This window comes from Dromiciops gliroides, chromosome 6, assembly GCF_019393635.1.
Source record: "Dromiciops gliroides isolate mDroGli1 chromosome 6, mDroGli1.pri, whole genome shotgun sequence".
Classification (NCBI taxonomy): Eukaryota; Metazoa; Chordata; class Mammalia; order Microbiotheria; family Microbiotheriidae; genus Dromiciops; species Dromiciops gliroides.
Window position 1 is genome coordinate 206,189,951 of NC_057866.1, and position 26,601 is coordinate 206,216,551.

Sequence of the window (26,601 nt, forward strand, 5' to 3'; positions counted from 1 at the left end):
GCTGCTGATTGCTGGAGCATCCTTGCCTCTGGTCAAACAGGGAAATGTAACGAGGTTCATCTCCCTTTGGTGCATAAGAAGTTATAGCAAAATATCTTCTGGGCCCAGAGGGGAGAAGAGAGTCCTTTAATCTAACTTCAGAGAAGGCCTGCAAGGAACCTCAGTTTATAAGATCAACATGTTTGATGCATGTCACAGCTTCTCTGGTTAGAGATTCGGCAAGCTGACCATTACTCTATTGGTTAGAAACTTTGATTTCTAAACAGTTCAATTCAAAAAAGGAGGCCTATAGGCTCACAGGCCTACTCAAGAACGGTTCTGAAATTCCAAAGAATCCTCCTAAAGTGGTTCTGGCATCTGCTGGACCTTCCCTCCATTTCCTCAAGTCACATCCTGCTTTACTCAAAACTCCAGAGAGTTAAAAGATGGTAAAACTGGAAAGAACTTTTAAATCATCTTATCTAATCCCTTTGTTTAACAGATGAGTAAACCGAGTCTCTGCAGAGTAGATAGAGCAGTACGCTTGCAGTCAGGATGACTCATCTTTATGAGTTCAAATTCAGTATCAGACACTATGTGACCCTAGGCAAGTCACTTGACCCTATTTGCCTCAGTTTCCTTACCTGTAAAATGAGCCGGAAAAGGAAATGACAAACCACTCCAGCATCTTTGCCATGAAACCGCCAAATGGGGTCATGAAGAGTCAGGTACAAAAGAAACCCAAGTCTTACAGAAACAAGTGATCTTGGCTTGGCCAAGGTTAGCTAGCACACAGCACAGAGGGGACTAGAACTTATTACCTTTTCATACTCTTTCCATTAAATCCAAACCCACAGAGCAGGACCAGAATTGAACCACTCAGTGAGCCAAACAGCATTCGCCCTGCTCTTGTTCAGTCATGTGCAACTCTTCTTCATCCCATTTGGGGTTTTCTTGGTTTGCCATTCCTTCTCCAGCTCATTTTACAGGTAAGGAAACTGAGGTAAACAGGACTACATGATTTGTCCAGGGTCACAAAGCTAGTCAGTTTCTGTGGTCAAATCTGAACTCAGGAAGATGAGTCTTCCTGACTCTCGGCCTGGCACTCCATCCATTGGGCCATCTTGGCCCAATCAGGGCCCTTGTAAAACTGGGGAGCCTGAACCCTAAGCAAAATGCACAGTTACTCTTCTTTCTGAGGCAAAATGAGGGAGAAATACACACACACACACACACACACACACGCAGCCTGAGGCTCCAAAAAGAGGGAGAGAGGTGCAGGAGAGAGAAATAGACAGATAAGGAGGAGGAGGGAGGCGGGTAGAAAGGGAAGGAGGAAGAGGGAGACAGAGACAAAAAGAAGAGAGGGTTGTGGGAGAGATGGAAGAGTAGCAGAATTTTATTTCTCCCAATTCTGAGTATATACATATATAATATATATTATCTATTATCTATATCTACATCTATATAACAAATGTTACCTATTATACATGCATGTAATACATATATACATATGTGGTAGCCTTTTGGAGGGCCAAGAATGTATTTTCTATCTACCTACTAAGTAAATAGCTCTTGCCTTTTTTACACACCCCCCTTGACTTCACTCACTATCATGGGGGCAAAGAAACCAACCAACGCCTTTCTGGTCATGTAGGCCCTTCAGCAAGAGGCTAGTATTTCTGTTCTTTCTTAGCTCTGGGCAGTTAAAATCTTTCATATTCTGATTCCAACCTATTTTCCCAAGCTCATTTCCTATTACTCTTCTCAAACACACTGTCTCAGCAAAACTGACCTACTTGTTACTCCCCACAGACACCAGTCTCCCTCCTCAGTAAAAATCTTTCCACAGGTTGTATACCATATGGCAAAAATTCAGTGTCTCTCCACCTTCACAGTTCAGAATCCTTAGTTTTATTCAAGTTACCTGCTGTAGGAGGCTTTCCTACCTCTCCTGCCTGCCATTTTGTTTTTATTTTCTATATATGGTGTGTTGATGTTTTTCCATGTATACATTTAATTCAGGGTAAAGTCCTTGAGAGCAGAGATGGTTTTGTTTTTAATCTTTGAATTCCTAGCATCTAGCTTAGTTCCTGGCATATGGGAGATGCTTAGAAGCATGTTGAATAAATGAGTGAATGACTAGTTTAGTTCAACCACTTGTTAGCTGGTTGACTATAAATCATTCCCTCCCTCTCTGGGCTTCGTTTTTCTTGTCTATAAAACAGAGATGCTAATACTTGCCCTTCATATCTCATAGGGAAGGGAAATACTTTATCAATCATAAAGCCATATTAATGTGAATGATTCTGATTATGTTGTGTTTGTTAATGAGGATGTTTGCCATCCCCTAAATCTTTTTTTGTTTTGTTTTTGTGAGGCAGTAAGGGTTAAGTAACTTGCCCAGAGTCACACAGGTAGTAAGTGTTAACTGTCTGAGGTCGGATTTGAACTCAGGTCCTCCTGAATCCAGGGCTGGTGCTTTATCCACTGCACCACCTAGCTGCCCCCATCCCCTAAATCTAGCACAGGTGGGCACTTAATAAAAGGTTTGTTGAATTTTTATTTTTTGCTTGTTCTGGAGAACTATGAACAATCCTAGTCACAATTTTAGTGCAGGCAGAATATTTGCTCTTCTGAGTGTTTTTGTTTTCTTCTTTTACCTTCCCACACATATTCCATGTACAATATGTATTACATATAATCATTATATAACTATATATTTTATATATAATGTTGTAAAAATATATTTTATATATAATCATTTTATAACTATATATTTTATATATAATAATTATATTGCTATATCACCTTGCAATATCTACATATATGTGATATATGTTACCTATTTTATATATACAGGTAATACATATATACATATGTGATAGACTTTTAGAGGGCCAATAATGTGTTTTCTAGCTTTTCTATCACTGTTTCCTATCAACTTCATATGTGACATGATTCCAACTATTTTTTAAAATCTGAACCCAATATCATGAATACTAGAATATTCTAGGAACTTGTTTGAGGTACAGACTAATGAAGAGTTAGAAACTTATTCTAGATGACCACATTTAAAACCTTTGTGGAAATGCATAAATAGATCAGATGGATATTATGGGATCCTGGCAGGAAGATGAATAGATGGGTCTTATTTACACTTTGCCCTAAAGGTCTACAGTCTAGGAACAGTCCCTTAGGCTCAGCTGCTTTTGCGTTCTCAAGTGCCTTTTCTCATCTCTTCTTAGGATGGAGATGATGACCTTCTCTCTGCACTGTGTACTTCATTGCAGTTATTCATGCTTTTGTAACCCAAAGACTAGATTACTGTATTTTTTAAAAGAAGTGTACTTTATCTGTTATATCTTCATGTTGATTAATTATCTAGAGGGGGAAATAGACAGGTGAGTTTCTCATGTTAGAAAAGGCTTCATATGGCATATGGTTCCTTTCTCATTGACGCATATTTGGCTTCATTTGACTATTTTTGTTACTAACCTATTAACCTCATCATCATTTTTCTTCATAAGAAAGGTTTCGGATTTCCTTCTTTTTTCTCTAAAGAGAAATCTTTTCAAAATAAATATTTGGGATAATAATAAAATTCATACTATAGAGTTTTGATATTTTTTTCTTTTACTCTTACTAATTTATTTTTTTCCAATCTTATATTTGTTTTCCAATATTACAATTTCCCATTCGCCATTTAATGTCAGTAGCCAATTTAACTTGTCATTCTTGTCTTTGTTATGCTAATTTATATATTTGCTATTCTTAGTCAAAAGCATTTTGGTATCATCACTATATTTTTATTATTCCTTTAATTTATCATAGATCTTACTTTATCTTTTGATGTTTGCAGAATGTGCCACAATTTGGTTTAGTCTCCTCAGCTTCTTGCATTTGACCCTGTTCCGCTTATTTTCTCTACTCACACCTTTTAAAGTAAGCATTAATTTTTGCTTTTCCATTTCAGCTGCCTATTTCTTTCTTTTTTTTTTAAGTGAGGCAATTGAGGTTAAGTGACTTGCCCAGGGTCACACAGCTAGTAAGTGTTAAGTGTCTGAGGCCAGATTTGAACTCAGGTACTCCTGACTCCAGGGCCGGTGCTCTATCCACTGTGCCATCTAGCTGCCCTGCATCTGCCTATTTCTATACCTTCCTTTTCCCTATACCTTTTATTGTATACCTTCATTTTTTTCCTATAAACATCCCAGATATATTTTTCCTTGTGCTCAGATTTCACCCATTTCAGTCATGAAATTGTCCCATGATATTTAAAAGAAAAAAAAATCCCATAACTTCATTTGATTTTCACACTCTATCTTATCCCATCCTTGGTTTGGAAATTTGCCTCCTATGCTACAGAATTTTTCTTAAATCAATAATGGCCTTTCATTTCCTCTTGTGTTCAATTGACATTAACATTCCTCTTCATTAAAAGAAACACTTAAAAAAAGTTGGAGGATAGACAATATGTATGTTCTGTTAATTAAGCTAAATGGTAATAAATCATAAATATTGCCCTATAAAACAAGACATAAATGACTAGTAACTAAATCAAAAGTTTCTGTAATATCGTTTACAAAAAAAATTATCTCAACTTAAATCTTTCATCTGATTTATGTGTCAAACTACACTATTTTTTTGTATCATGTTTATTATTTTGTGTAAGGTTTTTCAACCTATAGTAAAAAGCTAAAGCACAGTCTGATCAAAAGAACATTCAAGAGATTCCCACAGGGTTGTAGGACTTGTATTACAAAAGAAAAAAAATGAAAAGTTAGGAAATTTAATCAGTGAACTTTTTTAATTACTTAAATTATAGACTTAGGAAATCAATTTTTCTGATATTCAGATCTTAGTTATTTTACTGTAGTAAATGTAGTCATTTGAAAAAGGCTTAAAGATGGTCCCTTGATTTAGGGATGGCGTATTTTCCAAAATCTCACTTTTAAGACAACTACAAATGAACTGCAATTAGGGGAAGGGGAGGTTATAAAGGGTGAAGTTTCCATATTATAATATAACTGAATCATGGTCCTGTCTCACCAAACCACTTTGGATTCTGTAAATTATCGGCTTTATATAATGGACTATGTATAATTTGAGCGTTTGTAGGCACTTAAATTTTAGTTTTTTCCATGTTTCCTTGAAGAGAAGAAAAACAGCCAAGAAAGGCTTTTAAAAGCACAACATGAAACAAATCATTCTGAAATTTTTCAGACGGTTTTATATGACTAGTCCGTAGTCTTCCTGAGGTCAACAATGGTGCATTTTTTTTGTATCCTCAGTGCAGTACCTTACACACAGAAGCTTAATAAACATTTTAGAATGAATGGCCAACTGGATATAGCAATTCAATTCAAAAAGCATGTATTAAGTACATATGTGCAAAGCTTTGTACTGTTGAGCTGTCTGATAAAACTCGAACAATAAAAACCCTTAAAAATTCTTCACCAGAACCCTTGGAAAATAATGTATTTCTTTGCTTTTGTCACAAAACATAAACTATGACATTAAATGGTATTTGTATTCAGAGAACAAGCAAGTACTGCAATATGTTTCAGGTTCTTCCGTGCTATGCACCTATTTGTGATGGGTAAACTACATTGTTTACGAGGAATTGGTCAAATTAACCAGGCAACTAGATTGTGTCAGATTGCTAAAGTAGCATTCCTTCATTGCTGTATGTAGAATATGAACAGAATTCTCCCTATCCTTTCTTATGACAGTGTCATCACCATCAAAATACTTCATCAATTTACTTAAACAGCCTGCATTTTCCAACCTTCTCATTCCTAGAGTGGAGCTGCAGTAGATAACCCAGAAAACTGCCTTTTGAAGTCGTATTGAATTCATTGACTTGTCTGAGAAGCATATCGCTACTTGCAAACATTATAGTGTAGATTAAATCTTTGAAGAGTTTGAACTCTGTGTAATAATGAAATTCCTGATGCAAAGGACTTTTTATTATTATGAAGAAGAGCTGCAAATCCTTGAAGACTTTTTCTTTAAGATCAAATTGTTTTTGTCTTTGATGGTAGAACAGTGTTTTCGATTTCTCATGGCACTTTGGATAGCTTTCAAGAATAATGAAAACCTCAGGTGTTTGGTGACAAAGACCTTTACAATTTGCACTAACACAGGATTTTCTACTAACACAGAAATTCCTATTTCACTACTCACTTCTTAGAAGCTCAATTTGCATTTCTTTATAAGCCATGTTAAAAAAAAAACCAAAGAGTAGAAATTGAAACCTTTAATTATGATAATATAATTTTACATTATCATGTTATAGAACTAAGTGTTTATTTCATTTTCCAGATTGTAAAACTGTGTAGTAGAAAGAAAACCTTTTATATTCATAGGTTGAAACAAAGTAAGCCACAGTATTGAAATGTTGTGTAAGAAAAATATTTTCATCCCTAGCGTCTCCAATATTTCCATTAGAAAAACCAAAAATATAAACACAGGAGAAAAATCCTTCAAACTTCCCAAGGTGTCAAATTTTTAAAAATAGGAATGCCAATTAAATGTGTATGTGATGCAATGCACATTCTTTTAAAATCCACATTATATTAATTCAAGAAATAAAACCTTTAAAAAAAACACTTCAAACCCCACATCTATCACTTTTCAGCCTTGACTTGCATTTGATCAGTCAATTAAATATTCCTTGAGGATCATTTATTAGATTTATGTATCTCTTTTCTTCTAGAGAGCTTAAGACTGTCTTAGACTGATGGTTAATTAGCTTGCTTGAAATCAACTATGTTTATAAAACTCTAATGGATAAATAAGTCAGAAGCAACCTTTGTTTGAACCAAACAAATGGGAACAAGTTTGAAGAAAAAGAGTGAAAGAATGGATTGATAGTAACCTACTATGTCTGTGCATTGTCATTTTAATTATCCATTACAAAGGCATTCACTGTGCCAATAACATTTGAAGATAATGATGGAGGTTCAAAACTATTTTAATGTGACAGGAGGACTGAAAGATTGGAGGCATCCAGAAAAGCTATTGGAAGGATTTTAAAAAGAAGACAAGGTGTTAAGAAACGTTAAAAAAAAATGTTTGACACAGTAAGGGGTAGGGGTACCTGGAGAAGCAGGAAGGCTATCAGAACAAATTGAAAAGTGATTCAATAATCCAGATGAGATATTAGCAAGTATTGCTCTTGCCTTGTGAAATTCAATAGAAAAACAAATTCACATGAAAAAAGAATACCTTTTATTTTTTATCAGCAGATTATACATTATGGAGGCAAAGGAGACTACTAGGTGGCACAGTACCTCTTAGTATTATAGCATGCCAGGTCTGGAGTCAGAAAAACTCTTCTTCCTCAGTTTAAATCTGGCCTCAGAAACTTATTAGCTGTGTGACCCTGGGCAGGTCACTAAACCCTGTTTGCTTCAGGTTCCTTATCTGTCAAATGAGCTGGAGAAAGAAATGGCAAACCATGCCAGTCTCTTGGCAAATAAAATCTCCAGAAGGGTTCACAAAAAGTCAGACATGACTGAAAATGGCTTGAACAACCATTTGTTGGGGCGCAGTGTGAATCTTGTAGGGAGAGATGTGAAGGCCTATACAAGAAGTGGACCGTGGAGCTCTGAAATGATTATTACCAGAATTGTTTTTCTGTTGGTTGCTGGCTATAGATGCACAGGAAAGAAATGGAATTTGGTAAAGTGAAGAGAAAAAGAACTGGGATGGGAGTGAAACTGGAAGAGGGAAATTAGTGATGGCTCCTTGAATACATGTTTGGAAATATGGGAGAAAGTGGTATAGATATTTGATTGAGAAGAAAATTGAACTATTCTATTTTTAGATGGAAGCAAGACATTTGAATACAGACAGAGATAAGGACCCAGATTCAGCAAAGAAGACCAGGTGGCAAAGTAGATTGGGAAATAATTTGTTCAGAGGAGATTACTGAATTATGTAAATAGAAAAGAAATCCAGACTCTCACACACACATACAAACGATTGAAAAAGAGAAGAGGGTTGAGGATGGAACCTTCAAGGGAACTTGTAGTAAAATAAACAAAGTGATAAAGAATAAAGATGAGAAAGTCCTGCAGGTCAGAAAGTAGTGTCCCTACCTAATGTCTAGTTGATTCTGGGAAAACATTAGGAAAAAACATTATTGCAGCAGGAAGTCAGTTGTATAGGAACAATTCTTAAAAGGGATGTGAGCTCCTTAAGAATCCAGACTTCCCTTTGTTTTTATTTGTATACCCAGCCCTTACTTAGCACAATGCCTGCCCCATAGCTGTTATTTTATAAAAGCTGGTTGACTGACTGACTGATGGCAGTGACCAATTTGTAGAGTAGTGGGGATTTCATAATATGGGTTGTTTATAGTTATTGCAAAGCAGGGGTAAGCTTGCATGGATTTTGCATGTATATGAAATTATAACTGGCCCTAATATGCACACCATACACCTTAGACCTTCTGTAAGCTGTTGAGCCTTTTTTAGATGTACTTATTATCTTGGATCTGCAAATATCAGTGAGGGATAAGTGTTGGGGGTGACACCAGTTATCATGCATGTCCCTTGGATCTTCTCTTGGCATATTCAGTTGGCCACCCCCTAGAATAGAGTATCGACAGAGTGTTAGTGGCATGGCATTGGAGACTTTACTGGTATAAGGCAGGGAGAATGTGTATTGGTAAAGTAGAATTTGAAATGGTGAGTTAGTTCAGGAGCATGGGGCTCAGAAACATAGAGAGTTGGGGCTGCCTCTAGGACAAGCCTTGATTTAGGAAGAGAAGGGAGAATGAGAATTGGGGAGTAGTAGCAGGCTTCCTTAGTCTATGTGGCTGGTGTTGTGATGGTGGATACGTGATGGGTCCTAGTGCCAAACTGTCCTACACTGACTCCCTCGACCCTGCCCCAGGGCCCAGTCTTGAGTATTGCCATTTTTAAATAGCAAGCTTAAAACTAGAAGTTCTGGTGCCCAGACCAGGTACCATAAAAATGCAGCATTGGCCAGCAACAGTAAAGGTACTCTCAAACTCTTTACAAATGATTTTATTGAAATATTTGCATCACATCCTTTCCAAATAGATCACCTCCCCTGTCTTACACAGAGTTCTCTCTTGTAAGAAAGAATTTTAAAAAGCTAAGAGTCATGGTGCAAAACTATATTCCTCACTCCCAAGGAGCTGGGGGCAAACAGATCTCTCAAGGACTAGAGTTTTGAGCTTCTAAGATCTGTACTAATGGAGTATCTATACCAACTAGATAGCATTAATGTTATGACCCTTTGGGAGCTAGGCTTCACCAGATTGCCTTGGGATGGGTGAACCTGCCCCTGTCATAAAGGAAGCAGGTCAAAGTCTCCTAACAGAGAAATAGTAAGATTGGCTTGTGAGTAACCCCTGTACTTCCAGCCTGGACAAGATGGGAAGACAAAGTCTTGGTTGGGAGAAAGGAAGGAAGGAAGGAAAGAAAGAAAGAAGGGAGAGGATTTTAAATGTTTAAATTTTTATTTATTTTTTATTTCTTTTTTTGGTGGGGCAATGAGGGTTAAGTGACTTGCCCAGGGTCACACAGATAGTAAGTGTCAATCGTCTGAGGCCAAATTTGAACTCAGGTCCTCCTGAATCCAGGGCCGGTGCTTTATCCACTGAGTCACCTGGCTGCCCCAGGGAGAGGAATTTTTTAAAAGGGAGTAGACTCAGATCAGCAAATCAACTGAGCACAATACGCTAAGTGTAACCTTCTATGTAGTATTATGTATCCATGGTTCCTAGCCTCTTCAAAGAAGGGAGAGCAGTCCATTAAATCAACATTTTAAAAAAGATTCAGTTGGGAGAGGTGAGACCTTGGGGAGACACCTTGGACCTCTGGGTCACAAGACCCAGAGAGAGAGAGAGAGAGAGAGAGAGAGAGAGAGAGAGAGAGAGAGAGAGAGAGAGAGAGAGAGAGAGAGAAGGGGAGAGGGAGAGGGAGGGAGGAGGGGTAGGGTGTGTGTGTGTGTGTGTGTGTGTGTGCGCGCACACTACCCTAAATAGGAAGCAGGCCTAGCAAGGCTGAAGAGCAGCTCACCCAGGTTGAGGCAGCTTCCTGTTTTATTTTTGCTGTATGCTAAGCTCATTTGTTTCTACTTGCTGAAAGAGTGGAAATATTGTCAGCACCCTATAAATTTTGGTCCCCAGGAAAAAGGCCCCAGTGACCCCACTCTAGGTATTTCTCTGCTGACTGGCACGGTTCAGATCCCCAGAAGAATGAGCCTGGAGGATGATATGCAGAGGGTGACACAGATGCAAAGACAGACTATTAGAATGGGAGTCCATAACATTTTGGATGTGCAATTAGGAAGGATGAAGACAAGGATTTATTAAACACCAATATGCTAGGCCCTGTGCTAAGTACTTTACAAATATTACCTCGTTTGCTTTACACGAGAGTTTGTCTGCTTCTCTTGCTGAGAAAAGAAACAAACCTATAAAATGCTACAGTTTCTTGAGGAAGGGGAAGATGGAATGTTTGTGAATGGAGATGATGCTAAAGAAAACCTTAACTAAGAATCATTTCACTTGGGATAAAAACAATCAATTAATAACTGAGGAAGGGCAGTTGATAAATGGTGAAAGAATATGAACAGGCAGTTTTCAGAAGAAATCAAAGCTATTTATAGTCATATGAAAAAATGCTCAAAATCAGTTCTGATTAGAAAAATGCATATTTAAACAACTCTGAGATACCACCTCATACCTATCGTATTGGCTAATATGACAAAGGAAAATGACAAGTACTGGGAAAACCGAGACAGAAATGCGCTATTGATAGAGAACAATTTGGAACTGTACCCAAAAGGCTATAAAATCCTTTGACCATGTAATACCATGACTAGGTCTGCATCCTAAAGAGATCAAAGGAAAGGGAAAGAACCTATTAGCCAAAAAATATATATTTATAGCAGTTCTTTTATGGTGGCAAAGATTTGCAAGTTAATAGGATGCCCATCAATTGGGAAATGACTGAATGAGCGTATGTGATTGTGATGGAGCACCATTGTGTTATAAGAAATTACTAGGAGGATGGTTTCAGAAAATCCTGGGAAGATCAATATGAATTGATGCAGAGTGAAGTAAGAAAAACAAGATTATCATGCACAATAACAGCAATGCAGGAAGACTGGTCAATTATGACAGACTTGGCTACTCTGAGCAATGAAGTGGTCCAAGACAATTCTGAAGGACTCATAATGCTGTCCACCTCCAATGAGAAAACTGATGAATGCTGAGTACAAACTGAAATTTATTTTTTTCATCTTTTTTATAACATGGCTAATATGGAAATAAGTTTTGCATGATTTCACATGTACAATTTATATTATGTTGCACGCCTCCTCAAAGGGCAAGAGAGGGGCTATAAAGAAGGAAGGAATTTGGAACTTAAAATCATTTTAACATTCTTTAAAAACATTTTAAAGAATGTTAAACAAAATTTTTAGAAAGGAATTAGGGAAGGCAAGACCATTTCAAAAAGGATAGTCGATTTGCTAATGCAGCCACATTGAAAGGGGACAGTGTTTTCCACAGAAAGTCTAACCTTTGGGAGGAAAGAAGGGATTTAGTAATAGAGTTGAAAGGGAGAAGGGGCCAGGAGATCTAGGAGTAGAAGTACAAGGCTAGAGGAGACTGTAGGGTCTTGAGGCATATTATAAGATAACTGTGGCAGACACATGGGTATGGCCATCTCTGCACTACTGAAGATGAGCAGATATGCTCACTCACATACCACCACCCCACAGAGGTCCAGGCTGCCCCAGATGCCCCACCATAGTTCATCTCCAAACCTAAAAGACGACGTATTCCCATTACTAGGGATAATAGGCCTCAAAAACCTTTAAGAGGAGTGATATTATATTTACCTTCTTTAGTAACATTTGAGCTTAAGCTAAAATTTTTGATTCACAAAACTATAAAAATCAGATATAGCAGATTAGACATGCAACTTCCATTCCCATTAGCAGAAGCTGTGAATCTGCTCCAACTGACACAGATCTTTTTGCACTGAAATGCTCACAAAAATTAAGAACTTTAAGGGATTTGAACTCCCTGGAGGAAAACAAACCCCCAGAGTAGAAAACAAGCTGTTATTAATTTTCCCCTACTTTTTCAGTACAAAGACGATATGGAGTGGCAAAATTTTAAATATGTAGTTGGATAATTTAAAGAATTTTATGTTCTTGATAAGCATTTATTAAGTGCCTCTTATAGGCCAGGAACTTAAGTGCTGATGATACAAAGACAAAGATGAAATCAATCCTGCCCTCCCAAAGCTTACATTTTATCAGAGGAGGTATATGTATGAATATCAGGATCTATGAAGTAAATACAGAACACTTTGGGGAGAGAGAAATGAACAGCTGGAAGATCAGGGAAGGAAACTAGTGATATACTAGGGAGATTACAGACAGGAGGAGGCCTTTCTCTGGTTCTCTTTAATATTTTGGGAATATCACTGTACCACTTGGGTTGTCTCTTCATTGTATGTCTCTCACAGTATGTCTTGTCCATATCCTTTCCTAGAATACATATTCTTATGATACATAAGGATAGAGATAGTGATAGGGAACTCCAGAATGAATTAACTTCCTTTACCAATGAAAGTTGACTCCTTTTCTCCATTTTATTGTCTTCGGCAGTTTCTTTCTTTTTTTTCTTTTTCTTTTTTTTTGGTGCAGGAAAATGAGTGACTTGCCCAGGGTCACACAGCTAGTGAGTGTCAATTGTCTGAAGCCGAATTTGAACTCAGGTCCTCCTGAATCCAGGGCCGGTGCTTTATACACTGCGCCACCTAGCTGCCCCCCCTCCCACCTAGCTGCCCCCTTGGCAGTTTCTTAATTTGAAGACTGACCTTTTAAAAAATACCTTGATAATTATATTTCAATATAGTTGATTTCTCTTCTAATCATATATATTTTATTTTATGCACTAAAAATATTGTGAGGCAGAATCCATAAGACTGTATTGGACCACCAAAAAGGTCCAGAATATTTTTTCAATGGTTTAGAACCCCGAAATTAGAGAGTTGTCCAGGGTACTGAAAGGTTAAGCATGAGGTCATGTAAGTATGAGAAATGAGACTTGCACTCAAACTTCCCTGGAAGCTGGGCCATCTCTCTTTCTCTGTAGTACACTGGTTTTTCATCCTCTTTTTTTCAGATCCACACCATCCTTGATAATGCGGTACAGCCTATTTATACCCACCATAGATTTTTCCATTGCCTGTCAGGTCATTTGCAATTGTATCATTATAAAAGTTAGTGTAAAAAATATCTTGACTATATATAAACAAATAAACATTGATATATATGTATATTTTATATGGATAAATATATTTTATAGGTATAAATTTTATTTATTTTTAAATAGGCATAATATTTTATATGTATAAAATATATTTTTTAATTTTTGTTTTCTTTCAGAGGCAAGTGCAGTTTGGATGTTGAAGAGAATTTGCAATAAGCGGGACTGATGAGCCCACAGAAGGAATGAAGTATGGATGTAAAAGAACGCAGACCTTATTGCTCCTTGACAAAGAGCAGACGAGAAAAGGAACAACGACGTTACACAAATTCTTCAGCCGACAATGAGGAGTGCAGGGTGCCTACCCAGAAGTCTTACAGTTCCAGTGAAACTCTGAAAGCTTTTGATCATGATTCTTCTCGGCTGCTCTATGGGAACAGGGTAAAGGATTTGGTTCACAGAGAAGCTGACGAGTACACCAGGCAAGGTAGGTAGCTTCTCCTGCGTAGCAACAAAGCACGCTCAAATGTTACTCAATTACATGTGTTTTTGTGAAATTTCTTTTTTGTTGCTGGACAAGTATTATCATCCTTTCTCTGACGGGTTCTTGAAAAAAAAAATTATCCACTGATGTGATTTTTTTTTGAGAGCACTAGATACAATACATCAGATAAAAAAAAAATTTAAGTCATCTGTGAGGTATGGATTCAGAGAAATGTATTCCTTAGCCCTCTGAAATTTTCCTCAGTATAGAGGCAATGTCTATGCAGCTGAACAAAGTGGGTGGAACTCAGTACTTCATATAGACATTTTACAGTCATGCCACTCTCCCAATAGTTCTAGGTCCTTAGACAAAAGTAGCTGCAGCCTGGGTGTCCCTAAATGAAGAATCCACACCTGATGAATATGTGTATTAAGTTGTTGGTAGTTGAGCTGTCTCCTGTGTAGTAAACAAACAAGAAGGAAAGGGAAAAGTAAAGAAACCCTTCTCTTTTCAATCAATCAGTCAACAAGCATTTGTTAAGTGCTGATTAGATACAAAGAAGTTTGTACTAAACTCTGGAGACATCAGAGACAAACTTGAAACCATCTTTGCCCTCAAGTAGATTACATTATATTGAAGGAGAAACTATGACCATATATAAAAATGTGCAAAAATGTATGTAAACATAAATATAATTTGGTAAGAGGAGATGGGGTTAAGAAATGTCTTATATAGGAGATGGCTTTCAAGTTAAAAATTATAGAAAATAAACGATTCACCAGGTGAAAGAGAAGAAGGAATCTACTCTATGCATCTTTCTCCCTGGAAAGTAACTGTAAGAATATATTCATTTCATATTCAGTAGTATGTTCATCCTGCCCAGAATTCTGTAGCAGCAGACAATAGCATGAAGGGAGTTCTTGTGGAATGTCCTGATTTGTCTCCCTGGAAGTCAACTTCAGAATCAGCCATCATGATTCATTCAATCTTTTCTAAATTAGCTCTACTTTTTATAAATAAGTCCATTTTTATTTTTGCCCTGTACTTCCCTGTGGTGGTGAGGACTTCTATAACTTTGTTCTTGCCTACATAAAATAGTCTTCCCTTCACTTTTTCTAAAAATTTACTTTTTTCACATTTTTAAAATGGGGATACAAGCTTCAAAGTGTCCATGACTTCACTGATATGGACATCCTCTCTACTTAGATGCTCCTCCATACTTTAGTACCTGGAATAGATAGCCTTCCTAAACTAACTGCATTTGATGGCCCTTGAGAACCCATCAAGGTAGAAATTAACAAGCTTTTCAGGGCTTTAATGGGCAACTTGCTAAAACTCAAAAAGAAAATAGAACTAAAATTTTTCCCTCGTCAATAGTTTTTCAGGCTTTTCCCCCCCCTAAAACTGAGCATAAAATAGACTTAAAAATTGGGGAGTGATATTGAATATTTATGAAGTTTTCTAGAAGCATGAGTAAAAGAATAAAAAATGTTAACCTCTTCTTAATTATTATGCATTAGTATGATAAGCATTCATTCTAGATAATTTTTTAAATGTTAAAGGGTTCTGGAAATTACAAAACTTTTAACAATTCTAGTGGTCTTTGCCCCACCAATACACCGTAGTTACTTCAACAAATATTTCCCTCAGATCTACTTTTCTCAAAGAATCATTTGATAGTCTTGAGAAAACTAAAATGTCCAGATGATGGCTTCTGAGTTATTAGTAGTATTATTTCTTTTAGGAAATAAAGCATTTTGAGATTTCATTTGTCCCTTTTTGTGGGGCATATAGAACAGAAATGGAAAAAGGTGCCCTTGGTAGAAGGAAAATATCCAATAGCATCTGGTGATAAATTGTGCCTTTAGAACAGAACATTCCCTCCTTCTACAACATTGTGCTCTAGACTTGTCACAATTCAGGTCGGAGCCCCATGTCAACACTTTCAAAAGAAAGAATTAGGGTGGGTAGGTGGAAATACATACATTTTGGGCCCAGTATACAATTCCACTTTTCTTTAGCAAAAATAACCATATTTATGCCATCTGAGAAGCAACTACACAGGGAACATTGGGAGAAAGAAGTTCTAAGCAGCATACAACACATGTGGTAGTAAAATTATAAAATTTGGAAGGCCCAGCTCCACCCCAAGCAAGCATTCAGCTTTGGCAGAGAGAATGGATGCTTAGAGGGGTTAAAAATAGAGAACTGAAATGTTTACCTCCTGGGCAGTGTTAATACAACCCAGGCTCTTTATGATGACATAGCGATACCATCTGTAGAAATTCTAGGCCTCAAGCCCCCCTTATGGGACCACGCGGTACTATTATCCATTCTGTGTGAGCCAAGGCTTGGTAGTTCTTAAGGGTGTTCTGAGAAAAGGGGAATTAAACAAGGAAGCTGGGGCGAGGGCGGGGGGGGGGGGGGGCGGTGTGGAGAAGCACCAGCAGCCCAGGAAAAGAAAGTTGGAAAATAGCAGAGCTGGAGAAATTAGAGGGAAAAGGAACTAGCACAGCGCCCCAAATATTAATAAATCCAGCTGCTTTAATTGAAAAAAAAATAAAGAATCATAATTTCCAGAAAATACAGATGCAACCAACTACATCCAAAGGGGAAAATGGGCAGTCCAAAATGTGGTAATTGCTCTTGGACTTTATGAAGCAAGTGAAAGGGATTTTAGTCCGTTTTCTGGGGAATGTGTCACTACATCATAAAACCCAATAAATAGCACGTGTAACACCTTTGCTGTTGATCTAAAAAGACAGACTAAGGACTGAATGAATTCCTTTCTTACTCTTAAGGTAGTCAAATTAATACTTTTTTTTAATGGGGCAGTCTGGGAATGATCATAACTGTACACTCTATTAAGCAAGGAAGTCAGTCTCCAAAACTCAGTCTGACACCTTCACAGACACCCAGTTCTACCTCATTTGGGCTGCGTGTTGTTTCGTGTGCCTTCTCGCACTCCAGGATGCTGCTTTCTTTTATTTTATTTTCCCCTTTGCTGATGTTTTGATTGGGGTAGGAAATATATAGGAGGGGCATGGAGAAGTGTAGCATGTAAAAGGCTGTGTGTTTGTTACCCTCAGCAAACTTTGTGAAAAACTCAGTCTTTTATTTTTTCAGAATATTTTCTAATTTTTGAAGTCTAATTTCCCCCTCCGCCACCAATGGCTATTGTGCTGTCAGATTATTTATACACTGGACTTATTGCTGCTCTTACTGTATTCACAGCAGCATTTCAAGGATCCATGACTTCATTGCTCCATTGGCATATATAGCAATCTCCCCATGCCTTACTAAGCAGTCGTTCCGAGTTACTGAAGCTGAAAGTATCAGTTGATGAGCCAGCCATCATGTACATAATAAAAACTAAAGTTAAATACTAGTATTAGTCCAGGATTTTTAAAAAACAGTTATAAAGGCTAGTTATGCCTTCTGCTCTGCCTCCTACCTCCTCCCAATTTAATCTCTCGCTTTGGAAATATTCATTAAATCAATAGTACTGATTTTTAAAACTGCAAATAGTATGACCTTCAGCCACCCTATTCTCACAATTCCTGTAATTAGCCAAAGCAAAACTCCCCAAATCCTGCTTCTCTTGCTTACTACTTGAGGAACCTTGGGCAAATCCCTTTATCTCTCTTGGCCTCATATTCCACATTTGTAATATGAGAAATTTGGACTCTGTGATGTATACAGGCCTCTTTTAGGTCTAACTCCCTGAGGTCCTACCCTGGTCACAGCTGAGAGACAGAGACAGAGACAGAGAGAATCTCCACACTTTTGCTTTTATATCCTCAGTGCTTCATATAGAGTTACATCTTTTAATTTTTTTCCATTTTGTGTACATGTACCAAGATAGCCTTGCCTCTAAACTAAAAAGATGCTTCAGTCCTTAATTTGATTTAGTGAAATAAATAGCAATTATATATCTGCTGTGTGTAGAATGCTATGGTTAGGTATTGGAGACTCACAAAGAGAAAAAATAAACTTATACACACATATGTTTATATACATATAGATGTACATATACATGCATGCATGCATACATACATACCCTGCCTCTAAGAAGCTTACAATCAGGTGGGGGGGGGATGAATCTGGTCCACAAGTATAAATACCACTTAATGAAATAGATAATGGAACAGAAGTTAAAAGTCCTGTGAGATTTCCAAGCAAATGAGAAGCTGGAGACCTTGGATAATTTTAGGATTTCCAGCAGTTACACAGATATTCAGTTCTGGGCACCCAGAAGAGGACAGTCAGGATTCTGAAGACTGGAGGAGGTAGCATAGGAAGGATAGATTTCTTCCAGTACTTGAAGAACTAAGATATGAAAGTGTGGTTCCAACTGTTCCATGGGGCCACGGAGGGCAGAACTAGGAGCAGTAGTGAAAGTTTTAGAGAGATAGAAGTGGGGTCAGTATAAGGAAAAGCTTCCTGTCAATTAGCCTCTCCAAATGGGAGTGGACTTCCATTCCAAATGGGAGTGGGCTTCTGTTCCAAATTGAAATGGAAAGTAGTTGGTTTCCTTTCTTTAAGGCAAGCAAAGGTCAGCTGACTACCTGTCAGGGTGTGTTATAAAGGCAACTTGTAGATACAGACATTGCAATAGATGCCCTCTGAGGCTCTGCGATTGTGACAATGGGGCTGAAGCGACTCATTCTAGGAACAGGGGTTTGTGTGAGCAAAGTCATGGATACAGGGAAGGATAGGACTTATTTGTGTAACAGCAAGCAATCCAGTTTAGCTGGGCGTATAGCCGGTAGCATTTATATAGCACTGTGAGGTTTACAAATCAGTTTACATATTTTATCCCCTTGAAACTAGGGCTGGGAGAGATTAAATGACTTGTCCAGTGTCTAGTAAGTGTCTGAGTCCGATTTTCCTGATTACAAGTCCAACACTCTAGCTACTGTGCCATTTAGCTGCCTCAAGTATGCGAAATGAAGTCATCTAGAAAGGTTGTTGGTGAGCATTGTAATATAAAGAAAAGAGCTCTTGACTTGTTCTGACCTTCCTGGTTGTGCTACTGTGGGTAAATCACTCACCTCTCTGAACTGCAGTTTCTCAGACCCAGAATGGGGAGACTTGTGCAGTCTAGTTTTTACACATATACGGACACGTAAGTAGATAGGTGGATGATGGATGGATGGATGAATGGATAGATAGATAGATAGATAGATAGATAGATAGATAGATAGATAAATAGATAGATAGATAGATAGATAGATAGATGGAAATTATTATTGGATTTTCCCCTATTATCACCCTTTCTATTGGAACATGAAAAAGTGAGAAGGGATTTAATAGGCACTAATTAAGTACCTTAAATGTGCCACTAAGCTGTTCTACTAAGCACTTTACAAATATCTCATCTGATTATAAATGAAACAAAAATTACAAATATTTCTACAGATTGAACCTGTTGTTGTTGTTATTTGTCCTTTATTCTCGAAGAGGACCATGACATTGGGGCAATGACATGACTTGCACTGAATTGGATTTAAGTGAGGGAGGGCTGTGCAAGGTCACCAGCCTCACCTTTTCCTCCAGAGCCATCTGAGTCCAGTGGCAAATATATACATCAGGATACCTGGAGATGGCCCTGGATGTTTATGGCAATTGGGGTTAAGTGATTTGCCCAGGGTCACACAGCTAGTCTGAGGTGAGATTTGAAATCAGGTCCTCCTGCCTCCAGGGACAGTGCTTTATCCACTTCTCCACCTAACTGCCCCACAGATTGAACCTATCAATTTACTAAACAACTGATACCTGAGCATGAGGCATGAAATAACTTAGGAAATGAGAAATTCTCTCTTGCCTGTTCACTCTATAGCTCCCTGCTATTTTTTTTAATTAAAAAATAAACAACTAGGCACCAATGATATAGTACACTACTTCTAGCCTTTTGGTCACCAGTGGGTTTTTTTCAAGGCATAGTTGTCCTCCCTTGCTTAAAAGGTGCCTGTGCTCTACTGAATTTAAGAGGACCTGAGTTCAAATCCAGCCTCAGATACTTGGGACTTACTAGCTATGTGATCCTGGGCAAGTCACTTAACCCTCATTGTCTGGCAAAACAAAAACAACAACAACAAAAGAAATGATTAGTCACACCCCTCCCCTCTCCCTTACTGGAATGCAGAATGTAGCATCAAGTTTGTTCAATATATTGGTTAGTTTTGCTGAACTTTTTCCCCCTCTATGCTTTTTTTTTTTTGCAGGGCAATGGGGGTTAAGTGACTTGCCCAGAGTCACACAGCTAGTAAGTGTTAAATGTCTGAAGCTGGATTTGAACTCAGGTACTCCTGAATTCAGAGCCGGTGCTTTATCCACTGCACCACCTAGCCGCCCCCTCCCTCTATGCTTTTTAAAATAAAGTATGACTCTCTGGGAGAGAGAATATGCAGGAATACATTGAGAAATGCAGGTGATATAAAAACCAAAAATAGCACAAAAATTTATTCCAAAATAAAATGATAAGAAACCATAGAACTTTCCCTATCACCATGCCTAAGTCCAATATGTAACCTGGGGGAGGGGAGGGGAAGTTACCATACATTATAGAATAATTGCATGGAGAATTTATCAATTAACCCTCAAAGTAGTGACAGGTGTGAATGAGCTTTGACAGTATGGTGGTATGTAGAGTATGGCAAGAAGGTTGTATGTCTGTGATCTGCACTGAAATTCGGTTGAGGCTTAAACCCTAAATAACAGAAATGTAATGATCTCACTCAGCCCAAATTTATTCAAGAGCACCCACCAGGAATTCTTATTTTGCCACTATCTGTATTTGCAATGTGAATAAATGTTGTTGAGTTAGCTGCCAAGAATATATAGAAGGTGAGGCAGGCTAATTATCACAAGTAAATGGAAGTTTCCTTACAAATCTGTATGAAGTCAGCAAGCATTTATTACATGCTTATTAAGTACTCAACACTGTTCTAAGTGCTGAGGATACCAAAAAGCAAAACAAAACAAAACAAAATAAAACCAAAAATTATGGTCCCCACCTTCAAAAGAATCTATTGGGAAAGACATCAAACAACTATGTCCATTCATAGTAAAAATTAGACATCATCCCAAAGGGAAGGCATTAAGACTAAGGAAAACCAGTAAAGGTCCTTCTATAAGAAGGTGGGATTTTATCTGAATCTTGAATGAAGCCAGGAAGTAGAAATGAAGAGGGATAGCATTGTAGGTGTGGAAGACAGTCATTGAAAATGAAGAGAATACATTTAACCACTCACAGTAGTCTCCCCCTTGGTCTTAGTTAGCCAACACTTGCTGGCCAGTGGGTAGAGGTAACAATCTAACAGCTATCCTAGGAACTATATTAGTTACTGTCATTCCATCTTTTTTGGTGAAAACTCTCCACCCCAGGAGTCTGTTCTTTCTCAAATTGATATCCTTGCCCACAGAGAGACTGAGAACAGTCTTGCTATTGATAAACCAGATGCTTACAAGATAATTCTGCATTTTGTAACATCCCTAAAAATAGAGAATGATCTTTTAGGATCTCAGATCAATCTCATTGTTTTAAATGGAAATAGAAAGAACAACCAGAAAAAGAAACATTTCACTGGGATTGGGAATCTTTCTTCTCCCTCTAGCCACTTTATGCCATTAGATTCCAAATGGAAATTGAGTTATAAATGGACATTTTATCTTCATTGCTTCACAGTAATGTTTTCCAGAGTAACCACTTCGTGATTTTTTTTTTAAAAAAGCTTCCTTATAACCAAATGTAAATATTTTTAGACCTTAGACAAATATCTGGTATATTTGGAAGCTGTAAAGCTTAGTTGAAACCAGTTATGGAAATACTTTGCTTTTTGGCAGTAGCATCTAGGGTTCAAATCCATCCCTAGGGTTTAAATCAATCTGTGTGACTTCCCAGCAAACTCATGCATTTGATGGCTTAGTAAGAAGGGGTACATTGAATCTCAGGAGGGTTCTAAATTCTCAAATTCTAGTTCCCTTTGATATTTAAAGAAAATACCAATCAAAAATCAATATAAATTCTCAAATACTGGTTGTCTTTGATAACTGGAGAAAATTTGTTCTCAAAGGGCCTTAGACTCATTTTTATTTGAAGAAATATTTGGATTTGGGAGAAAGAGACAGAGAAGAGACAGAGACAGAAAGACAGACAGAGAGATTTACAAAAACAATAGAAGACATAATAGGTTTTTTCCTACCTTCATTCTCCATAAAATGGGCATTGCTTGGAGAGCTTATGAAGGCATCTGAGACCTTAGAATCCATTCAAGGAATATTGGTCTTGAGGGTGGGTTTTGAAAATAAATGATGTGAAGAAAAAGCTGTTTTGTTCACGCAAAAACTGAAGTCAGAGAGAAGCAATAGCAGTTTCTTGGCTGTGCTTGGAAGCACCTCCAGGATTCCAAAGTAATTAACATTATACCTTTGACCAGTCTGGACATTATGACCTTTGTGTTTTCATGAGAACCTATTTGCTCTGCTAATACTTGGTTTTGAAATACAGGGATTAGTGTTTCAGGACTGGATGAAATGGAACATTTATTTCTTTTGCTTCCACCTAGAAAGGGAGCCTGTGTGGAATGATGAATAGAATGTCAGACTTGAGTTGGGAAGACCTGGTTTAGATTCCTGCCTCAAATGATTATGAGCTGTGTGGCCCTGGGAAAGTCACTTAACCTAAGTCTCAGTTTACCTGTCTATAAAATGGGATAAAAACAGCACCTGTTGTACATCATATGGTTATTGTGAGGATCAAATGAGCTAATATAGAATGTTCCTAAACATGTAAAAGTTTTTGCAAACTTTAAGCCATATAAATTAGCTATTATCTATTACATAAAAATGTAACTGTGATCCTTTGGGGAAACGGCTTTCTTTTATTTGTAATGGCAGAAAAAATAGTAAGAAATAAATTTACAAGTAATCTGAAAATAGTCAAGAGAAGGTTGATCTCATCTATAAAATAAGATGGAGAAGGAAATGGCAAATCATTCCAGTATCTTTGCCAAGAAAACCCCTAATGGGATCACAAAGAGTCAGACAAGGGCAGCAGCTAGGTGGCACGGTAGATAAAGCACCAACCCTGGATTCAGGAGGACTTGAGTTCAAATATGACCTCAGACACTTGACACTTACTAGCTGTATGACCCTGAGCAGATCACTTAACCCTCATTGCCCCAAGCAAAAAAGAAAAAAAAATAAAACAAACAAACAAAAGAGCTGAAATGACTGAAAAACAACAACATTACAGCCAGGTATTAGCACCTGAGGGACATTAATCCATGCCTTCCTGACTCCAAATGTGGCTCTTCATGCAGGATGATTCTTGTAGATGGATAAAGAGATGGACACACACACACACACACACACACACACACACAATTAGCTTTACATTCCTTGACCTCTCTGCAACATCTGATGCTATGACCATCCCCTCTTTCTTGACTGTCTTCCTCTTCTCCTCTACCCATTGAAGAAGATATTCTCCAATTTACTCTCCTCAAACTTCTTAGGTTAATAGCATTAAAAGGGCCCTTGGAGCTTATCTAATTTGACTCCATCTTACAGGTGAGAAAACTCAGGTTGAGTGATATAAAGAGATTCAAGGTCTCATAGTTAATTCATGAGAAAGGAAAGGATCAGCATTCAGGGCTCCTGCTGTACCCTGTTGCCTCTCTTTCCATCATCTCTCCTATGGAAATGCTATCCCCTTCTACAGCAGTATGGTATAGGAGAAAGATCATAGGATTTGGGGGTCAGAGGGTCTCCTGGTTCTGCTAAACTTACTGACTTATATGACCTAGAGCAAGTAGAATCACAGATCTCCAAGGGCCTAAAGGGTAATCCAGTTCAGTGCAGTATGCATACTCACACAAAAGTGCACACACACACACACACACACAAGCACACAAACTTAAATCCTTTTCAGTAATACTTTCCCAGTTTTTTCTAACTTTTTACTGACCCAGACTTTTTTCTTTGGTTTTACCTCCTTTCAAAACACCCATGATAGTTCTCCATCAGGTACTGAGCCCTGAACTAGGAAAGCAGAGACCTTGGTTCTAGTCTTAGCTTTCCCATGTACCAAAGGTGTGGTTTTTTAAATAAATCACCTTCTCTTGAGCCTCAGTTTTCTTATCTGTAAAATGGAAACAATAAAGACCCTGCCCACCTAATGAAGTTTGTCAGGGACAAATAAGATGATTAGATATAAAAATAGTTTGTAAACTGTGGGGTACAATACAAGAGTCAGTTGTGGCATGGTGTGAATAGAGAGCTGGCCTAGGAATCCACAAAACCTGCCTCCATGCTACCTCTGACACACAAGGGTTGTGTGGCCCAGGGCAAGGCTCTTAAACTTTTGGTGTCATGGTAGAAAACTCTAAGTTGCAGAAGTGTTGATTTGTATTGGGGGGGGGGGTGGAAGGAGTTTGCTCTTTGGGCCATATATTGAGTCTAATTTAAAAAAAAAAAAAGGGCCATGCAATGACTGCACATGTATAACTCATATTGAATTGCTTGAGTTCTTGCAGGGGATGGGGGGAAGGATGGGAAGAAGAGAACTTGGAACACAAAGTTTTAAAAATCGATGTTAAAATTTGTTTTTATATGTAATTTGGGAAAAAATAAAATTCTAAATAAGAAAAAAAGGACGATGCAAGTATAAGGTGTAGTAGTAGCAGCAACAGCAACAACAGTAATAATGATGATGATAACTAACAGTTATGTAATACCTGCTACATACCATCTACTATGCTAAGTACTTTACCAATATTATCTCATTTGATCCTCACAATAGTCCTGGAAGGTAGGTGCTATTTTGATATCTGTTGTACAGATAAGGAAATGGAGGCAAACAAGTTAAATGACTTGCCTAGATCACATAGCTAGAAAAAGTCCTGAAGTAGGATTTGAACTCAGTTTTTCCAGACTCCAAGACCAGAAGTCTATCTACTGCATTATCACTTCTACAGAAGGAGCATTATTATTATTATTATTATTATTATTATTATTATTATTATTATTTATTATTCCAATTAGTAATAGTAGTAAGAACCTAGATGCTCAGGAAAACCTAGCTGCAAATAAAAGGGGGTTGTGTTTTTATTTGTTTTATTGTTTATTTTTTAATCCTTCTGAAGTCACATTCTATTCCTCTTGGATCTGGTGGTAGTAGCTGGTCACAGTATCACCCATGAACCTTGATAAAAATCTTCCCTTTAAATATGTTTAAACTGAACCACAGTTTCTCACTATTAGGCAGCTAAGTGGCACAATAGCCAGAACACATGATTTGGAGTCAGGAAGACTTGAATTCCAATCTTGGATTATCCTTCCTAGATATTCAAACCTGAATAAGTCACTTAACTTTTCTGTGCCTTAGTTATCCCATCTATAAAATGGGAATAATAATAACACCTACCTCATAGGTTTGTTGTGAGAATCCAATGAGTTACTTTATGTAAAGTGCTTTGTGTACCTTAAAGCACTATATATATATGCTAGGTATTACTACTACTGACAATGACAACAATATTTCAAGTGCACAAATTATAGGTATTTGAGTGATTCTCTAAAAACAATTTCTAACACATAAATATCTCACAGTAAAAAGTGAAATAAAATATATATTTGTACATGTAAATAATCATTGTAGTTGAAAATAGATAAAATATTGCATAATTCCAACATTCTATGTATAGTAAATATGGTCACTTTTCTTTTTAGATTGCAAACAAAAATGCTTTCAGCCCAGCTAAAATAGAAGATAAGATATAGATAGATGTGTATGTACATATGTATATATGTGTATGTATAGCATATATACATATATATACATATAAACATATATAAGGAATATAAACTCTTTAAGGGCTATTTCATTTTGTTCTTTCTGTTCCCCACATCTGGTACATAATAGGTCCTTAATTAATACTTGTTGATTTACTGATTTGGATGTGAATATTCCTTTTAAAGTATAATCTTTATTTTTAAGTATAAAGAAACTCATTTCAGGCTTCTTTTTGTAATCACCTTTACTTATCAAGGATACTTTTTGTTTGACTTTATTCTACCCAAAGTGTTTTGCTTTTTGAGTTGCGGTCTCTCTAATAATATTGTGTGATCCATATAGTACCAGAGTAGTGTATCTCTGTTTCCTCAAAACATTATATGAAAATTCTAAACATTGTTTCAGAAACTCACTTAAGAGAATTGGCACTATGTAAAAATGATGTTAATAAGAATTTTAAGCCATTCATGTGTTTGCCTTCAGGATCTCTATTTTCTTCTAACCTACCTTGGAATTAAAAGCATTTTATTTTCATTTTTAATCTATGTGCACATAAATATACAAAAAAGGAGCTATTTTAATAATTGTTAAGATGGAAATTTCTGCAAGCCAGAGTTGTATGATTAAAATTTTGAAAACTGAGATTTAGGTTAGGTTTAGGGTCCTTATACATTGGCTAAGAAGACAACCTCAGAAGAAATACGACCTCTGGTCTTACCAGTGAGTACTTACTGGTGTTATGAATTGATGCATAGGGATGCCAAAGTTTCCCATTCCTCTCTCACTTCTGTTGAGAGAGAAAGAAATCTGACATGCCTTAGCATATTTTCTGAATTAGTTATTAGTTTTCTTAAATCTTGTCCTTCTAAGGTATATTTTTATAAAGAGGGGCAAAAACCTGAAACATGAATCAGTTTCACTGTGCTAATTACTTTAAGTCCAAAGTTTATTACTTTTAAATATTAGCTACTCAAAGTGATTCATCTGGAGATCAAAATGATTAATCCTTCTCAGTCACTATAAATGTCAGCCACTGGATTAAAGGATTTAGATGGTCATGTTTTC

General features: G+C 37.2%; 1 protein-coding gene across 3 annotated transcripts in view; it reads left to right on the plus strand.

Annotated features, from left to right (window-relative positions):
- TENM3 (teneurin transmembrane protein 3) overlaps positions 1–26,601 on the plus strand; it is a 1,675,137-nt gene that overhangs the window by 1,018,989 nt on the left and 629,547 nt on the right. For all 3 annotated transcript variants that reach the window (XM_043970124.1, XM_043970125.1, XM_043970126.1), the window contains one exon: positions 13,432–13,739. In XM_043970124.1, the coding sequence (XP_043826059.1) occupies positions 13,505–13,739 (235 nt within the window). In that variant the 5' untranslated portion in view covers positions 13,432–13,504. The remainder of the gene's footprint in view (positions 1–13,431; positions 13,740–26,601) is intronic.